Source organism: Podarcis cretensis, assembly GCF_951804945.1.
Source record: "Podarcis cretensis genome assembly, chromosome: 5".
Lineage (NCBI taxonomy): Eukaryota > Metazoa > Chordata > Lepidosauria > Squamata > Lacertidae > Podarcis > Podarcis cretensis.
Genome location: NC_137174.1, coordinates 63,099,517 through 63,117,867, shown reverse-complemented (window position 1 = coordinate 63,117,867; position 18,351 = coordinate 63,099,517). Strand labels below are relative to the sequence as shown.

Below are 18,351 nucleotides of genomic sequence, written 5' to 3'. Positions count from 1 at the left end.
AAGAGGCTCCAGAGTGAGAAGATGGAGCTCAAGGGCATGTGACCAGTGGGTGCTGATGTGAGCCTGTAGGGTAAAATGGCAGAAAGGAACATGGGAAGCTGCCTTATTCTGAGTCTGGCTACTGGTTGGTTCATCTAGTTCAGTATTGTCTGAACTGACAGGCAGCAGCTTCCAAAGGTTTCAGATTGGGGTTTCTCCAAGCCCATCCTGGTGATACCCAGGGATTGAACCCAGAGCTTTTTGTATGCAAAGCAAGGTAAAGGTAAAGGGACCCCTGACCATTAGGTCCAGTCGTGACCGACTCTGGGGTTGCGGCGCTCATCTCACTTTATTGGCCAAGGGAGCCAGTGTACAGCTTCCAGGTCATGTGGCCAGCATGACTAAGCTGCTTCTGGTGAACCAGAGCAGCGCTCGGAAATGCCGTTTACCTTCCCACCAGAGCTGTACCTATTTATCTACTTGCACTTTCATGTGCTTTCGAACTGCTAGGTTGGCAGGAGCAGGGACCGAGCAACGGGAGCTCACTCCGTTGTGGGGATTCCAACCGCCAACCTTCTGATTGGCAAGTCCTAGGCTCTGTGCTACAGCACTTCCATGTGCCCAGATGGCAGCAATCTGACTCCTGACATCTAGTCCCTTCTGTTTCTTCCAGCACCTTCACCATTTCTTAGGAAGAACAGCAAAAGTAGATTGTGCACTGTTGGTTTAGAAGTCCTGAGACCATAGGAACCAACTCCTAGGGGCTAAGGTCCCTTCAGTCTCTCCCCTCCCCCCAAAAAAATACTTGAGGGGGGTTTGGCCCCTCCAGCATTGATGGGCATTGCCATTCAAATGGCATGCATGCACCGTGTTGTGTGATTGGTTATGCAGGGTGGGATTTACCTGCCCCCGTCAATATTTTATTCAAGTTGGCACCCCTGCTTAAGATGTATGAGTGATACAGAAAACTGTGGCAAGTGAACCCCCATAGTCCAAGTGTCACCTTGAGCAATCCAAAATCAGGTCCCCCACAACATAAATTCAGTACCAAAGAAATTAATGTCTGCTGTTATGGAATATATTGTGTAAATGTACATGTAGCTGCTCCAGTGTACTTCCAAGATTTAGGGTCTCTGGTTCAGTCTCCAGCACCTGGAGAGCCAAACATTACGGGGCTGGATGGACAAATAATTTGACCTGCTTTAAGGTAGATTCTGATGTTCCAAAGCTTTTGTAGTGCTTCAGATCAGGCAAGAGATGTTTTACCGCTGGTAAAAAATAATAATATCCAGAACAGCTTGGATATCAAAGTTGAAATGAATTAAGTTCAGTGCACTATATTTTAGATGACTCCGTGATTGTGCTGATGTTTCGCTTGTGATTTTCACTGAGCATACTTGGTGGCATTGCGGGATGTGGCATGTATTAGGATATGTTATATGGTATCATCTCTCAAGTAATAAATAGGTTTGCATGTTGTCTATTATATGTTGTTATGTTATATGTTATGTTTTATATGTTATATGTTGAAACTACACTGCTGTCCAAAATGATCAGAAATCATCTGCCCTAGCTGCAACAAAACCTGTCTGTCTCTACCACTGCAGCAGGAGCTATAACATTTCAAAGGTTGGACGTCACCCTTGAAGGCATACTCCATTGTCTCCCAAGACAGACTGATGTCAACAAATATGTTGAAAATACACTACTGTCCCAAAGGATCAGAAATCAAATAGGGGTCATATATTCGCCGAATATTTGGTAAATATGCCACCACAAGGAATATGATATTGTGGCATAATGCTTGCCCAGTCTTGTAGCATTTTATACGGCCAGAAAGGGGCATTGCCCAGAGCTAAGCAATCTTTAATGCTTTTTACAAGCGATAAATTGGCTAGTCCTTAGGTAGTGTTGCTTGTTTTGTTTTTTAAAAAATTAGGAGCATACAGATAAAATCAAAATTTAAACTGTAAGTTTGTGGATTTTCTTCATTTTATTCACTTCCATCTTCATATGACTGCCTTTTTGCCAATTTTTAAATAACATATATTGGACAAGGTTGTATAAATACAGACCCCTATCAGCTGCATTCCCCATAAAGCTCTGGATCTGGTGATTAACACCTGAGGTGCTGAAGAGGAAAAGTTGCCAAGTCCATTTTTTAAGCATGCTACTGCTGCTTGCAGAACCTCACTGTTCCATCTTTTTAGTCCATCCTTTTATTTGTTTCCCAGCTGATACAGGTACGGCATTTCCATTGCACATTCCATGCATTTTGATTTGTAATACTCACTGTTCAGTGCCTTTAATGCAGAGATATGTTTTAGAAGAGGGGTTTGCTTTTCTCCACCACCCCCACCCTGTGGGGGCAGGAACACTCACCTCTCTGATGTTATCAGAAGACTGATAAATGGGCAATCCTGCCCATTGCAGGTAAGTGGGAGGGTTCTACTTCACCAATGCATTCCCCACAGAGAACAGACTGGTGAAACCATGCCCAGCAATATTGAACCCTGCCCATAAAGCTTATGTCATCCAGTGACATCAATTGATGGACAAGTGGGCATAGTTCGGAGAAAATGGCCTTGTGGGCCAAATTGACATGCCGAGATTGGCCCATGGGCTGGATGCTCCCCACACACTTTGTTTAGAAAGTAGCCCACTTCAGATGTTAACAGGTCTTCTCCATTCATATAGTGAATATGCAGGAGCAAGCTTTACTCCTATCCACACATTGAATGTGTCGGTTTGCGTGAATTCATGTGCACATATTGACAGGTCTCCACATCATAAGGGGCCTTGTTTATTTAAGGTTTCTGACTGTGTGTCCTGCCACTTGGTATACCCTTACATACAAAGAGACAAATGTGCATTTCAGCACCTGCCGCCACCACCCCACATTCATAGGACATGTGGAGGGGAGTCCTGGTTTCCTAAGAGGGCTAGTGAGTGCATGTTGCACTTTCAGAGATGGGCATGAGTACTGGAAGGAAAAGGAATGGGAAGCTACAAGCCAGGAGGGATCATAGTTCAGTTTTGTTCAGCGGCTATGTTTCAAGCCACTAAAAGTGCCTGAGCAGTTCTTCCCAAACAATAATATGCTTGACAATGTGGTGTAAAGAAACAAAAATCCAAGACTGGAAGAGGAAGCTGGTGAAAGCAGACTGCCTTGCTTTGCGCACCAGGCATGAGGAGTGAAACGTGTGAGTTCTCCCATTCTGAAATGGCTGCTTTTGCATTATGGAGAAGTTTTATAATGCACATGACAAATGTTCACATACAGGGGCTGGAGATGGCTTCTGAATATTGCAAATACAATTCCTCATAGACTATTTTAACCCTAAAGTAAAAAATGATTTTGAAATATATATTTGAAGCAAGCAGCACAGTAAATTGTGGGGATAAGCCAGGCTAAGCTAATTGTCTCTGAATTATGTTTTTGGAAATACTGGAAGATTATCACAAATCATAACTGTACAAACTGATGGAGAAAACAAGGATGGTCATATTTGTGCAGCTAAGAGCATAAGAATAGCCTTCTGGATCAGGCAATGTCCTTCTGGATTTGCCTGATGTTGCGCAGGCAGAAGGAGCCCCCAGCCCCCCCCCCCGATGCTGCCCTCCTCATTTCCCACCTGGCACGCGAGTGGCATCACGGTGGCGGGGGGCGGGTGGGATGTTTGTGCACCCCAGCATAGTGCATGAGTGCTTTCGCACTAGGCAGGGGCTGGACGTGTCACGCGGTGCACACCCCCCCCCCCCATGTGAAGAGCAAGTCGGCACCCATGGCAAGCATAGCTGTCAACTTTTCCCTTTTCCTGCGAGGAATCCTATTCGGAATAAGGGAATTTCCCTTTAAAAAAGGAAAACGTTGACAGCTATGATGGGGAGATGAATCTTTTTGCTAAAGAATGCAGAATAAAGGAAAGGGGGGCAAACAAGCCCAAAGTCCAGGTACGCTAACTAAGCCAAGAACTGAGCTGTGAGGAGGATTACACTTTTGGAATAAGAAGAGAAATTGAAACATGCTTAAAAATGGTGTAAATGACAGCCTTAAAACAACTATCTACATGAGAAGTAAAAAGGTAAAAGTAAAGGGACCCCTGACCATTAGGTCCAGTTGTGACCAACTCTGGGGTTGTGGCACTCATCTCGCTTTACTGGCTGAGGGAGCCGGCGTATAGCTTCCGGGTCATGTGGCCAGCATGACTAAGCCGCTTCTGGCGAACCAGAGCAGCGCCGTTTACCTTCCTACCAGAGCAGTACCTATTTATCTACTTGCACTTTGACGTGCTTTCGAACTGCTAGGTTGGCAGGAGCAGGGACCGAGCGACGGGAGCTCACCCCATCACGGGGATTCGAACTGCCGACCTTCTGATCGGCAAGTCCTAGACTCTGTGGTTTAACCCACAGCACCACCCGCATCCCCACATGAGAAGTAGGCATCTACAATTGCTTGTAGATGCAGGAGCAACTGGCAACATTACAGAACAGGTGAAGCAACATTTACAGGCCTGCAGGAATGTTTAGCACCTGAACACATCACCACTGCAGTATTTTCCATATGAATCCAAAGAGAAGCCATGAATCGAAAGGCAAACTGACTGCAGTGGTAAAATCAGCAATGAATGAATACCCTTGCGACAAATAGCATCTCCACCTCACCCAGAGAATCTGTTCTTCTCTCCCTATTCTCCTGGGGCTAATGATAGTGAGGAACAACTCTTGAGTGCCTCTGAGGCATGGCGTAATAGGGATAAATCCCTGCCCTCTTTCTGAGCTGGGAAGTCCCTATATCCCCCTTTGTCTGGATCAGGCATAGGCAAACTGGGCCCTCCAGATGTTTTGAGACAACAATTCCCATCATCCCTCACCACTGGTCCTGTTAGCTAGGGATGATGGGAATTGTAGTCCCAAAACATCTGGAGGGCCCAGTTTGCCTATGCCTGGTCTGGATCCTGAATAGAGATAGTTTGGCAGGAACACGGATGTCATTTATTTGCCAGGTGAGGACACATCTCTTTGCCCAGTGTGGGAGCCAGTGTGGTGTAGTGGTTAAGAGCGGTAGTCTCATAATCTGGGGAACCGGGTTCGCGTCTCCGCTCCTCCACATGCAGCTGCTGGGTGACCTTGGGCCAGTCACACTTCTCTGAAGTCTCTTAGCCTCACTCACCTCACAGAGTGTTTGTTGTAGGGGAGGAAGGGAAAGGAGAATGTTAGCCGCTTTGAGACTCCTTAAAGGGAGTGAAAGGCGGGATATCAAATCCAAACTCCTCTTCTTCTTTGCCCGGACTTTTGGGTGGGGGAGAGGCATATTGAGCGCTTGAACTTCTAACACTGCTGGTTTTATCTGTCCACCAAATTGTCTTTCATCACTAGTTTTAATTCATTATTTAATTTCTGGTTTGGAACACCTCGATTTCTGCCCCGGGACCAGGCCTAGATTTGGGCAAATTGCAGTTGCTTCTGTGCAAGCAGCCAGATGGCCAATTAAGCTGAAATCTAGAAGCTGCACTCGGTGCGTTTTGAGCCAAGCACTACTTACTGCTGGCTGCACGTGGAGCAAGAGAGAGGAAGCCAGAACTGGCTGCTGCCATAGCAGGCCGTCCAGTTGGCTCATTTTGTCTCTTATTTTGGGCACCAAAGCAGTATGTGTAATCACTCCTTTAGGAACATGGCTGTGCTATGCTCTGTCCCCATTCCTTTCTTTTATACCTGCATCTGATTCTAAAACGGGTTTAAGGTAATTTGAATGTGAAGCAGTCAGAGCTGAAACCAGGAAAGGCAGACTCTCCAGTGGACCAAAGGGACAGTTTCTACATGGTCCAGGTCAGATTTTTGTCGTGCAAGCATTGCAATAATATAAATATTTAATAACTATGTTCTCATCTTTCTGTCACTGCTCTTTTAGATCACGGCATTTTCTGTGTCATGCATCGTGCTGAACTGCTCTTAACAAACCATGTATTAGGTCTAACACTTGAACCTTTTACTCTACTCTCTAAAAAAAATAACAACAAATAGTATTCACAATAAGCTGAGAGCGCAGGCTTGGGAGAAACCAAAGAGTCGACCCTACATTCAGCGAGACGGCTGCTTGTCACCTTACCCCGTACATTTACATTGGGCGCTATGGATACCTGGGCGTAAAACACTTTAACCTCTCATCCATTGAAAATGGAACAAGCAAGATTAAATTGCCACCTTTCTCAGAAAATAGACAGAAGCATGGGGAGAGTTCCTACTACCGTGGGTTCCCCCTTCCCAAGGAGAGCGATCGTTTAATTGAATGCATTCCCAGCCAGTGTGAGGCACTGTACTGAAGGGCAGAGAGAGAATGAGAGGGAGAGAAGTGTTCTTCCATAGGATTTATTCTAGCATCCCAACCAGTGAATACATGCTAGAACAGTTGTAACCAGAATAGCATTAATAATAATAATAAATCCTCAAAACTAAAGGCATTTCCAGACTCCTGCTCTTATCAGGTGCAATTCAGTCTGGCACATTCAGGCTGATTTTGATTTGGAGCTCTTGCACAGCAAACCCACTTCTCTACAGAAGCAGACTTTCCATTTTTACTCTAGTCATGTGCTAGCACAATGCCCAGGATTGGCCTAAGTGTTGTTGAGTAAGGCCTGCTGGGTTTATCTTTCCAAGCCAAGTTTTGATGTCTCCTTGCTGCTTACCAGAGGCCTTTCTGTTCAGCTTGTCACGGGGAGCATTAGATGTATAGCTGGAATACTTTCAGGAAATAATTCTGAAGAAGCATGAATTATGCTGATGCATCAGAAACCATCATGTTTAGTAGCACCCTGCAGCTTGACAAACCCTTTGACATCAACTGCAGCAAACTTGCAAGTGCACACCTTGGCACTGATTCATACATTGGTGATGATCAAACAGTATTTATATGGTTATCACTGCGCTGTTGAATTCCTTTCTCCACAAGCATCTCCCCAGAAGCACTTGCCTCCCACAGTCTGTGATCATTCTGGCCTTTATCCATGCCTATATGGGTTTACTCTTAGTAAATTATGAGCATTGTTACTGCAGAATTCTAGCTTCATTTATGTGATGATTTGAAGCTAGGTCTTTAAGGAGCAAGGCATGAAGTATTTTCCTGCTGCCATTTATTCAACATTTAGTACTGAAATTCAGCCCATTTGAAAAGCGGTGGAAGATGTGCATTATTTCAGTGGGTGAGACAAAAGGAAGAGAGGAAAGAAGACCTCTTACAGGTAAGAAGAGACTGGACGAGTAGTCAGCAAGCATGGAAACACAGTGCTGGTATTATCATTCCTCTGAAGGTAATATCTGGTCTAGAGGTTTGTTATTTTATTTTATTTTTTGAGCTTATTTGTGATGACAAAAAATGGTTTCCACATTAGAGGAACAGTTTTTTTTGAATGTCGTTCCAGTGCAGGTGAATACTTGAAGCTATGTCAAGCCGCAGTTGGACAACTTTTCTCCCTGTTGGTCAACATGCAGTGGTCCTGCCATGCTGGCTGAGGTTGATGGAAGTTGTAGCCCATCTGGAGGGCATCAGTTTGGGGAAATCTGCCCAAAGGAGTCAGTGCCTAAGTATTTATTCTGATGGAGTGGAGAGATGATCTTCTTTCAGTTGCCAGCCTGATGCCCTCTAGATGGGTTTGTCTTAAAACCTTGCATTCACTTCGAGGAGCAACTCATAGCACGCGGTGTGGTAGCCTTTTTTGAGGTTTTTGAAGACTTTGGTGATTTTTGAAGCTTTTCCAAAGTCTGTGCTTCTCAAGACGAAAAAATCGCAAGATGAAAAAACTCGCGGAACGAATTAATTTCGTCTTGCGAGGCACCACTGTAATCATTTTCTTTCTTACTTACTTTCTCTGCCAAAACAATCTTTGCTGTCCAGGAAAAAAACCCGCGTCTCTGAGGATAAACGGAGAAGTTTTGTAAAGTCATTTTATACAGTGAAACATGCTACCAAAATAGTAGAAAAGCTCAGATGGCATGCTGATGTTTTATCTGTGGAATATAACTTGGGAAGCCCAGGAGCTAGCAAAAGGAACCTCCTTCCATCAATAACCCCTCCCCCTGCATGCGCTTCTCAGAGATAGCTTTTAAAATAAATAAATAAATAAAACCTCCTGATAGTAAATCTAGAAGGATTGATTTGCATAGTTTCCTCATCCCCTTCCTCTTGCCCTTTGGACCTGTTTATTTGTGGATGCTTCCACTGTAGGACTGTCAGCCTCTGCAGATGGCGTGGAGGTTGACTCATTTCCTTAAGTGTCTTCAGTACTGCTATGCAGCTGGCCAGCATGCCCTGTGATTTCAGACTCCTCCTCCTATCATTCCTAGCAAGCTGTCTGGGCCTGGATGGGAGCTATGCATTGTTCTGTAGATGGGCACATGAAAAAGGATCTTTTCATAGCTTTCCTCTTCTTTGCAGCTTCCCTTCGTATTGGAATATCTCTGTCTTGATAGTGAATGGGTGCATCAGCTGAATGAAGGCTACGTCAGTGCCTTTAGAGAAGTCATGACAAGGAGCCAGGCCATTGGTCCATCTAGCTTAGAACAGTGCACATCAAGTGGCAGCAGTTTTCCATGATTTCAGAAAAGAACACTCTTCCCCAGACCTTCCTGGAGAAGGCCTCCTGCATGCAGAAGTATGTCTTCTACCACTGAGTCTTCCTCAAAAGGATAGCAAAGGAAACTGGGAAGTATGTATGTATCTGTTTTGTTAAGCTGAGACACTTTTCTCTGCAGACATTAGTCCTTTCCAGGAGTGCTTTTCCATGTGATCAACATTGCAGAAAGTTGGAATGAGGGCCAAGTGTGCTCATCCCACTGTTGCCACCTGCCACGAGCTGAATGGCGACTGTTTGCAGTGTGGAGCCTGCTTCAGTTGAGCATTTTAGCTGGTTTCCCAGAGTACTTAAATGTGTGGGGAGCCTATACAAGTAGACCGGGTTTCTCACTGCAGATGGGAGTGGGGAAGGAAAGCATGCCCATCTCCATATTCTCATGCTCAAGATGCTGCGTGCCCTCTTGTGGCAGGATAGAAAATGACTTTGAAATCAAACCACCTGAGGTTCACTGTTCTCTCCTCAAGAGATATGTTCTGTCTCTCTTGCAGGAGAGCAAACTTTTTTTTTTAAGAGACTGGTGTGCAGTGGTCTGTTAGGGCAGACCTTGTTGGTAGTCACTGCCTAGATGCTCATGCCCAGTTGCAATATGCATGCTGCTTATCTCTCTAAATGCGGTGGGGTGTAAGGATGGGATGTAGTTCAGTGGTCAGGTCCCAGGTTCACTCCCCAGTATTTCTGTGTGTGGCTAGCAAGGAGAGCCACTGTCAGTGCTGAGCTAGATGAACCACTGATCTCCTATGGTAGTATCCTATGTTCTTTTTTTGGGGTCCCCTCCTCCAAGCAAATGCTTTTATATTTCCTGACTTCTGGGATAGGGAGAGGCACTGAATTTGCAGCTCTGTGGTGGGGGAAAGAGGTGTGCTGTTAGGATTTATCAATGGATGTGCTTTGTGTGCATTTCTAGAGTAAGGGGGAAGGGACGCTTTGGAGTTGCATTGTGAAGAGTTTGTCGCATTGTGATTAGAGTTGTTTACTGAAAGGTGTGTCTTGAGCACACACTTGGATAATACATTTCCATTAGCCACATTTTCGTCCTTCTTTCCTAGATGTAGAGGAATTTGTGCTGATGGCATACATAGTGTGCCTTTGCTACTTCTGCATACTCTGTTTTAGTGCTGGGGCTCCCCCTGAACCTGACTGTCCTTTTTTTTTTTTTTTTAAAAAAAGTACTTTTTTGTACTAGAGAGCCCATTTGTTTCTCTGCTGTCACTCAGTCTCCTCCACTGCTTTGCTGCTGCTGCTGCCCTGCATACATCTATTGAACATTCCAGGGTTATATAATTCTCTCTCAGTAATCTTGATCTCATTCTTGATCTCACGATACAATCTTTAGTAAGTGATTCACACAGCCCACTGCCCCCAATTCACAAGTTTGTGCTAAAAGTTTTAAATTGGTCACGTATGGACTTGTGCTTCACTCTGAGCACTAATAAAGAACCTATATGTAACATTTTTGCCAGGTGTTCGGTATGCTTCAAATTGATCAGTCAAGACTATTCTCCTTATAGGCATTGTCATCAAGCTGAAAACTATTAAATACCTCTCACTTGCCACATGAAAGAAAACAGTTCTGTCTAAAGTCTTTTATCATTCTTTTCGGCTCCACTTGCAATGCGGTAAAACTCAAACCCATAGTTGTTGTTTGGATTCTCCCCCCCCCCCCCCCAGTTTTCTGCAACAGTTCCATCAATTTCCAACTTTTCCAGGAGGCCTTAGCTGAATTTAAAATAAAAATTAAAAAATTGCCTTACTGGTTTATTTTTGGATTTTATTTTCACACCATGTAATCTGTGCTGCTGCTGCTGCTACAGACGTTGTAAAAGAAGCCTGGAGGGGGCTGAAGTGTGGAACAAATAGACTTTAACAGTGTGCAACTCTCCGCTACAAATTATTTTAAAATGGGTGGTGCCTTGTGTTTCTTTTCTCTGCTGGTGTTTTCGAGAAATGCTTCCCTCCAGTGACAAGTTAGAAGGATGGACGTGTGGTCTTATTCAAGAGGTGACTCAGATCACATGTTGAGTTCTTTATATCGAAGATTTATTACTGCCCATTCCTCATCAAGTAATACCTGTCACTGGGTCAGTGATACCTCTAGCTTTGCTTTCTCTAACTCTGATAGGCAACTCTGTATGTGCAGGAAAGCAAGTAGAGCAACAGTTTCCCTCTAGTACTTCAACAGCAGGGATGGGAAACATGTGGCCCTCCAGTCATTAATTGGACTACAATTCCAACCATTCCTAGCTTGGGCTGATGGGAGTTGGAGTCAAACAACATTTGGACTAGTAACTCTGATGGAGGGGAAGTGATCCCAGGTTCTCTCACGACACATCTATTACAGAGTATGCAGAATCCGGAGAAGCCTAGGCTGAACATTGCTACCCAATGTATTCATTTACGACTTGTAGGTTTGTTTATTTTGGCAGACCTTCAGCAAGGAGTGAGTGAGGTAGCACTGGGGTGATTTGGAGGAAGGGGTAGTTTGGGTGGTGTTCCAGTGTGGTGGGCTGTGCTTGTTTACTTTTCATACTCTGCTTCTGGCTGAGTAATGGGAACTATGCTTGAGCAGAGTTTATTGATTCATCTGATGCAACACTAAAACAGGTGCTTTCATTGTTTTCCTGTGTTGTTTAGAAGCCTCCATCTCACGGGTGATGCAAATGGACTCATGCTTGCACCTTGACATTGCCCTTGCGTTTCCACAGTGATGGATCTTTTGAGTCAGGCTAAACTTGTGAGAGCTGGCATTGAATGTTAAAACCATAGAAAACACACCCACTTGAATGAGTGGTAAGAAAGCCCTAACAGCATTTTGACTGTGTTTGCCTTTAGCTAATCTCTCCCTCTCCCTCCAGTCTTCATTTCTGCTCTCCTTTCATGACCCTTCATTTGCCAGCTTAAAACCAAATTAAGTTATTTGGAGTGGTGGCTAGTGCCCATTGCAACTGGTAGGGTGGAAGGCAGGGAGACCAGCAACAGGTGGACAACCAAATACTTCTAGTTTTGACCCCATCCTCCTTCCTGCTGGGTTGTACAAGGACAAAATTAAGACTGAATGTGGCCTGGACTGCATTAGGCTGGTCCTTTGCCAACATAATTTGAAACCAGTGCCATTACACTGATATGTGACTTAAAGTGTGAAGCTTTGCCTCTTGGCAGTTAGCAACACTTCGCAGAGTCATCAAACCTAGATATACAGCTTTTGCTGATAATGAAATGTTTCCACACTACCTATTTCAACATGATACAATGTAGAGTAGGTTACTGATGGGGCTTTTGAAACTGCTTCCTCTCATGAATCTAAGGTAAACTGCTGTCAAAATCCTAGTTTAACCTCTGAAATGTTGTCTGGTTTGGAACAATGGGATTCAGCATAGGTTCTAGATGAGTTTCTGTTGCTTCAGGAGTTGTGCTTGTGATTCTCTTTGAGTCTTTAGTCTCTTCCAGATGACCTCCTTATTGAGCATTCATCCTAATTAGTTTGCAGGGAGATAAGATGACATTGGCCATTTAATGAGCATTTGTTCTGATTTGTTTGCAGAGAGGTTAAATGATATTTCAAAGCAAGTATTATCCCACACTTTCCAGTGGGTCTGTTGGCCAAGAGCTCCCAATCAACTGTAATTGCATAACCTGATTTTGCCTGGCATCTGATCTAACCTCTCTGAAAAGAGCTACAATCTAGAAGCGTCCTTAATCGTTTCAAGGGCTGCTTACCTTCCTTGCAAGCAAGAAAATATAATGAATGTATTTCACAGGCAATAAGCATGGTGGCCAGCCAGATGGGCAGGGAATGAATGAATGAATGAATGAATGAATGAATGAATGGTGCATGTGGTATCATTTGTTTTATGTACTGGAGAGTTGAGAAATGAACTGAAAATCTACCAGGCATTGAAACAACTTGGGGAAGCAAAAGTACTAAAGCATAAAAAAGTGTGCTAGCATTTTAAAGGATACGACTTCCCCCAAAGACTCCTGGGAACTGTAGTTTGAGGGTACTGAGGATGGTAGCTGTCAGGGAACTGCCATCGGAAAGGCAGGAGGTGGAGGGTCTCTCAGAAGTCAGGAGAGACTCAGCAGCGGAGGAAGGCACCAGCAGGGGGAGAGAGAGAGAAACGAAGGAATGGCTCAGGGAGTCTTCCAGCGATAACAGCGGAGAAGTCTCAGGTCCTCCCATAGGTACACCCACTCCTCGCCGGAAACTGTCGCGCCGAGAATCCAGACGACGCGTTTCCGTCAAGGAGCTTTTATGCTGGAGTAGATTCCGTAAACGCCCACTGTCGGATACTGCCAGCGATTGAGGGAGCCACGCTTAAGGGCTCCGCTAAAGACAGAGTCTTGCTAAGCTGAGCAAACTCTGAGGGACTAAGCTTTTACGCACAAGCAGCTCATCATCCCATCACAGTAGCTCTAGTGGGTAATTTCAGGATTCTTCTGAGGAAGTAAGGTGCTTTGTGTGGTTTAAATGTATGGTGTATATGCAGCTAGAAAACAATGGCAGTTGTGTAACTGTGAGCAGAAACTAATAGACATGGTACAAAATGGGGAAAGGAGATGAGGAGGGAAAAGGCAAAGAAGCAGATGCAGGTCACCAATTCTTTATAGTTATATAAGTATTTCACAGCCAGATGGATTGGCCACTGACAGAGTTGGCTATCCTGTCTCACATCCCCCTGTACTGCAGACATGTGGAATAAGACTCTAAGGATTTGGACTTCTGAGTCACATGAATGGGAATGTTGGCCAGTCTTCTCCATTGTAGCAGATGACGAAACATGGTGTATATTTACCCCACATAGAAATCCATGAGAGGATTAATGTTCAGTGAATTATTGGCAGGCAGAAAATTGGATTTGCCACTGGCTTCATGTTTTACCATTTGCACTAATATTTCTGTCACTGTATAAAGACATTTTGCATTGTTTGGATACATTTGATTTCTGAGAAAATTAAAGTGGAACCTGAATTTTCAGTTCAGACTGCGCTTGAGCACTTACCTTGCTGTTGGGGAATTATGTTTTAGTTTTCCCTGAATGAGCACTGCTGCTGTCAGGAGAGAGAATGCAATTATCAAAATTTGGGATTGGCTGCAGAACCTGTGAGGAAGTTAACTCACCTTTTGTAATCTGGTAGAATGAGAAGTCAGTGTTCATAGAAGGTACCTGGAGTGTCAAATATTGCTGGTGTGTTAGCCATAAAGGCGAAAGGGGTGGCTCACATAACGAAAGTGCATTTATGGTACAGTGTGTGGGTAGAACATTGACACATGCAAACACTCTGCCTGTGGCTACTGTTGTGTCTCTTTTGACCCAGTGGCACAGGCAAATGTTTCTATGATTTCCCCACTCCCCAGTGTGAGAAACTAGAAGAGATTCAGCAGAATACCCCCCCCCCTCCAGCCAATTTCAGCTGCTCACTCCTGTTTACTTGTCTTTTGGCTCATGCAAGGTTGTTGGCAACTGTTCCGTTACGCATAGGAGGAAGATCTCTGATAGAGCTTCTCTGTTGCTGGAAGGGGGCAAGAGACGAAAGCTGATATAGGAGAAAGAACTGAATGTAACAGGACCAGGGAGGAGGGATGAAGAAGCTGGCAAGTGTTGTTGTTTCCTTTGGGGAGGAGGATATAGGGGATTATCTCAGTGTGGAAAGAGAATGGGAGAGGAAATTACAGAGGATGGGTAGCAATACTTTGGGATGCATATGGGGATGGAAAGGTGAAAGTACAAAAGAAAAGCCTTTCCCGCTGGATCCAAAAAGCCACAATACCTTCAAATGTCTGCACTTGGCTTGAGGAAAGATGAACGGTGGAACTCATTGCCACTGTGGCAAAGAATATAGCAATTTGCAGAGATGGATTAGAAATTAGTAGAAAGTTATGTCAATAATTGTGTGCAGACTCTTCCTACATCTACCACCATTTTGAGACCAGAAGGCCTCAGCCATTTTCAGCCAACTGGGCCTTGGGCTAGCAGGTTTGAAAGCCCCCGATGTGGAAAACATAGGATTTCCTCAGTGAAAGTAATATTTGCACAGCAAATCTATTGCATGTGAATTGGGGAATGCACAATAGCATGTTGTGTCTCTTTAGTAGCATCCATGGCTTCTGCATCCCACCTGTGACCTAGGACAGCTTCTCCAGCCCAATGCCCTGCATATGTTTTAATAAGAACATACAAAGAGCCTGCTGGATCAGGCCCATGGCTCATCTGTCCCAGCATCCTCTTCTCACAGTGGCCACCCACAGGCCTGCAGGAAACCGACAAGCAGGCCCCAAGCACAAGAACTCTCTCCCCTCCTGCCGTTTCCAGCAACTAGTGTTCAGAAGCCTGACGAGGCTCAAGAGCCATTGATACCCTTATCCTCCATGAAGCTGTCTAATCCTCTTTTAAAACCATCCAAATTGGTGGCCATCACTGCCCCCCGTGGGAGCAAGCTCCCTAGTTTAATTATGCGCTACAGGAAAAAGTGATTACTTTTAGATGTCTTGAATTATCCGACATTCAGCTTCACTGGATTTCAACTGCAGACATGCTGCCTGTGGCTGATGGGAGTTGTAGGTCAAAACATCTGGAGGGTGCTGGGTTGGGGAAGGCTGACACAGAAGTAATATCAGCACATTGCTTTTCCTGAAGGCAGCCCTGTTTAGGGAAGCTTTTAATGTTTGATGCATTACTGTATTTTAATATTTTGTTGGAAGCCACCCAAAGTGGCTGGGGAAGCCCAGCCAGATGGGTGGGGTATAAATAATTCTTTTTACCATATTTTTTGCCCTATAGGATGCACTTTTTCCCCTCCAAAAATGAAGGGGAAATGTGTGTGCGTACTATGAGGCGAATGCAGGCTTTCGCTGAAGCCTGGAGAGTGAGAGGGGTCGGTGCGCACCAACCCCTCTCGCTCTCCAGGCTTCAGGAAGCTCTCCGAAAGCCTTAGGAGCTCCGCAGGAGTTCCCGTCGGGCTCCCAAGGCTTGCGGATAGCAGCCTGCATCCCGAAGCCTGAGGCACGCTGCACAGCGCATCCCGGGCTTCGTGCAGATATCGGGCAGCCCCAAAAGCTCGGGGGACAGCGAGGAGGCGGAGCGCCGCCATCCCGCTGTTCCCCGACCTGGTTTGGATTCCCCAACCTGGTTTGGGGGGGGGGAAATAAAGGGGGGAAAATTCCTTTATTCCCCCCCAAAAAACTAGGTGCGCCATATGGGCCGGTGCGCCCTATGGGGCGAAAAATACGGTTATTATTATTATTATTATTATTATTATTATTATTATTCCTGTTAACACACAGGCAATCACTGCTTCTCACCGAAGGAGATGGAGCTGCAACAAATGGTCTTAAAATAAATTAGTTGTTTGTTTGTTTGTTTGTTTGTTTTGCAATTTAATCTTCACTTTGTTGAGGCCTCCAGTCCAGGCTTGATAAGAATCTTCCCCCACTTTCCCCAACCCTAAACTGGCAGCCCACATTTTTCCTCAATGATTGTACAGGGTTATAAAGAATATCCATGCATTCTATTGTATATAAACATTGTGACAAGTTTGTTTCGATGGGTGTGCATGTTCTTGTGCAATGTTCACACATCTATCATCTGTCAAAGTACTTCTATATGCAGTTTATTTAATTATTATTATTATTATTATTATTATTATTATTGAAAAACAACAACATTGGTTTACAAATAAACACACACAAACACACAAAAGCCACATAATTTTAAAAAGCAACAGCAGATGGTATACACAGCCATAAATGGTTTTTCCAATACCCGTGTGTGAAATGGCTCAGGGGGTTAATACTCCTGCACCTACCCAGTTTAATTTTCTATTATGAGCTCATAATTTTTGTGAAGCCCTTTCCGTGTGTTAGAAGGTTTGAAAGTCAGTCTTTACTTGTTAGCTTGTTTTAATGCAGGGGCCAGTTCTAAACCCCCAGGCTTTAGGCTAGGCAGCGCTCCACAAAAACCCAGCGCAGGGGCAAACCAGATGGGAACGGCCTGTCCAACCTGAACACTCAGGCCACTGTCTTTCCCTCTAGCTGCTCCACATTCTTCTCCAATAAAAAGGAAGTGACTCGCATTTACGAATGAGGAATGCAGTGGCTCCCATGCTTCACTTAATTTCAGTCACTAATTTCACAATTAATAGAGAAGGAAAAGAATTCCAGCACTCTTTCGAAAACCCCCTAAAAGTTCTGAGGAATAGTCATACATTGTCTGAAACACAGGAGGGAGGGGACAGCCTCCTCTTGCCTTCCCCAAATGGTGCCCTGGGGTTGGGGGTGTTTATGAAAGCATCCCAGTGGTGAGGATTTACTGGGTGCTGACTGTCACACCTTTTGTGTAATTTGCCTTTAAATTGGGTCTCACCTCAGCTTTACTGCCTGTTTACTGCGACAGTAGAGTTCAGTGCAGGGACGCGGGCGGCGCTGTGGGTAAAACCTCAGCGCCTAGGACTTGCTGATCGCAAGGTCGGTGGTTCGAATCCCCGCGGCAGGGTGAGCTCCCGTCGTTCGGTCCCAGCTCCTGCCCACCTAGCAGTTCGAAAGCACCCTTAAGTGCAAGTAGATAAATAGGTGCCGCTTTATAGCGGGAAGGTAAATGGCGTTTCCGTGTACGGCGCTGGTGCTGGCTCGCCAGATGCTGCTGAGTCACGCTGGCCACGTGACCTGGAAGTGTCTCTGGACAGTGCTGGCTCCCGGCCTCTTGAGCGAGATGAGTGTGCAACCCTAGAGTCGGACATGACTGGCCCATACGGCCAGGGGTACCTTTACCTTTACCTTTTTAGAGTTCAGTGCATGCCAAAATGTACTACTCAAACATAGTTTCTTCCTAATTTCTGATTCCCAATGCTTGATAAAACTATTTGGGTTCTGGAGCATTTTCCATAGTGCTGTACAATCCATTTGTAAGTAAAGTATTGTCCCATACCTGGCTTCTCCCTTAATGAACATAGCACTCAACTGTTAATGAAGGAAAGTGAAGCTTGTATTTTGAGTGTGCCTGCCAGTACAAGTTTGGGCCAGGATCACTAAATATGTAATCCTATACACACTTAACTAGGAGTAAGTTTCATGGAATTTAATGGGGCTTTCCTCTGAGTAGATATGCATAAGCTTGAACTGTAATTTATTCATATATTGATGTGAAAGCAGTTGATGAAATTCAGATAGTATAGCAGTCAGGACTTGGTGAATTTCACAACATCCATTTGGATTAATTTTGGGTTACATGCCTTATGTTGACTTTCACTTACTTGTTGAGGCTGGGTTGCTGAGAATCCCAAACATTTATTGTGCTTCAGGGTTTGGAAGACAATAGATGGAGAAGTTATAGTTTGTACCAGCTCTTCATATACCTGGCTACTGTTAAGGAACAAATGGGGGGGGGGGTTGTAAAAAGGGTTCACTGTGCTGTTCTAGTTATCTCTCAGCTAAAGTTGCTGGTGTGTGATGTCAAGAAAGCAATTTCTTGTCCTGTGACTCATGTGATCTCTACTTTTGGGGACTTTATATCTTTACAGGAGCAGGAAGATTCAGATCCGGAACATTCCCCCTCATTTACAATGGGAGGTAAGTGTATAGAAGGTTTTATTATTTCCTGCTACCTCCTTTCCCATAAGAAAATAAGTATATTTTCTTACTTGTTTACGGCATTTAACCAGGCCACCCAGTAACATGGTTTTCTGGGCAGCTGACAACATCTAATAAAAAAAAATACAATATTAAAACCACAATATCATAAAAAAGAAATTG

The 18,351-nt window shown here is 44.6% G+C and overlaps 1 protein-coding gene across 2 annotated transcripts in view; it reads left to right on the top strand.

The window, feature by feature from the left end:
* IGF2BP2 (insulin like growth factor 2 mRNA binding protein 2) overlaps window positions 1-18,351 on the top strand; it is a 59,755-nt gene that overhangs the window by 15,451 nt on the left and 25,953 nt on the right. For both annotated transcript variants that reach the window (XM_079976880.1, XM_079976881.1), the window contains exon 3: window positions 18,120-18,168. In XM_079976880.1, coding sequence (XP_079833006.1) covers window positions 18,120-18,168 — 49 coding nt within the window. The remainder of the gene's footprint in view (window positions 1-18,119; window positions 18,169-18,351) is intronic.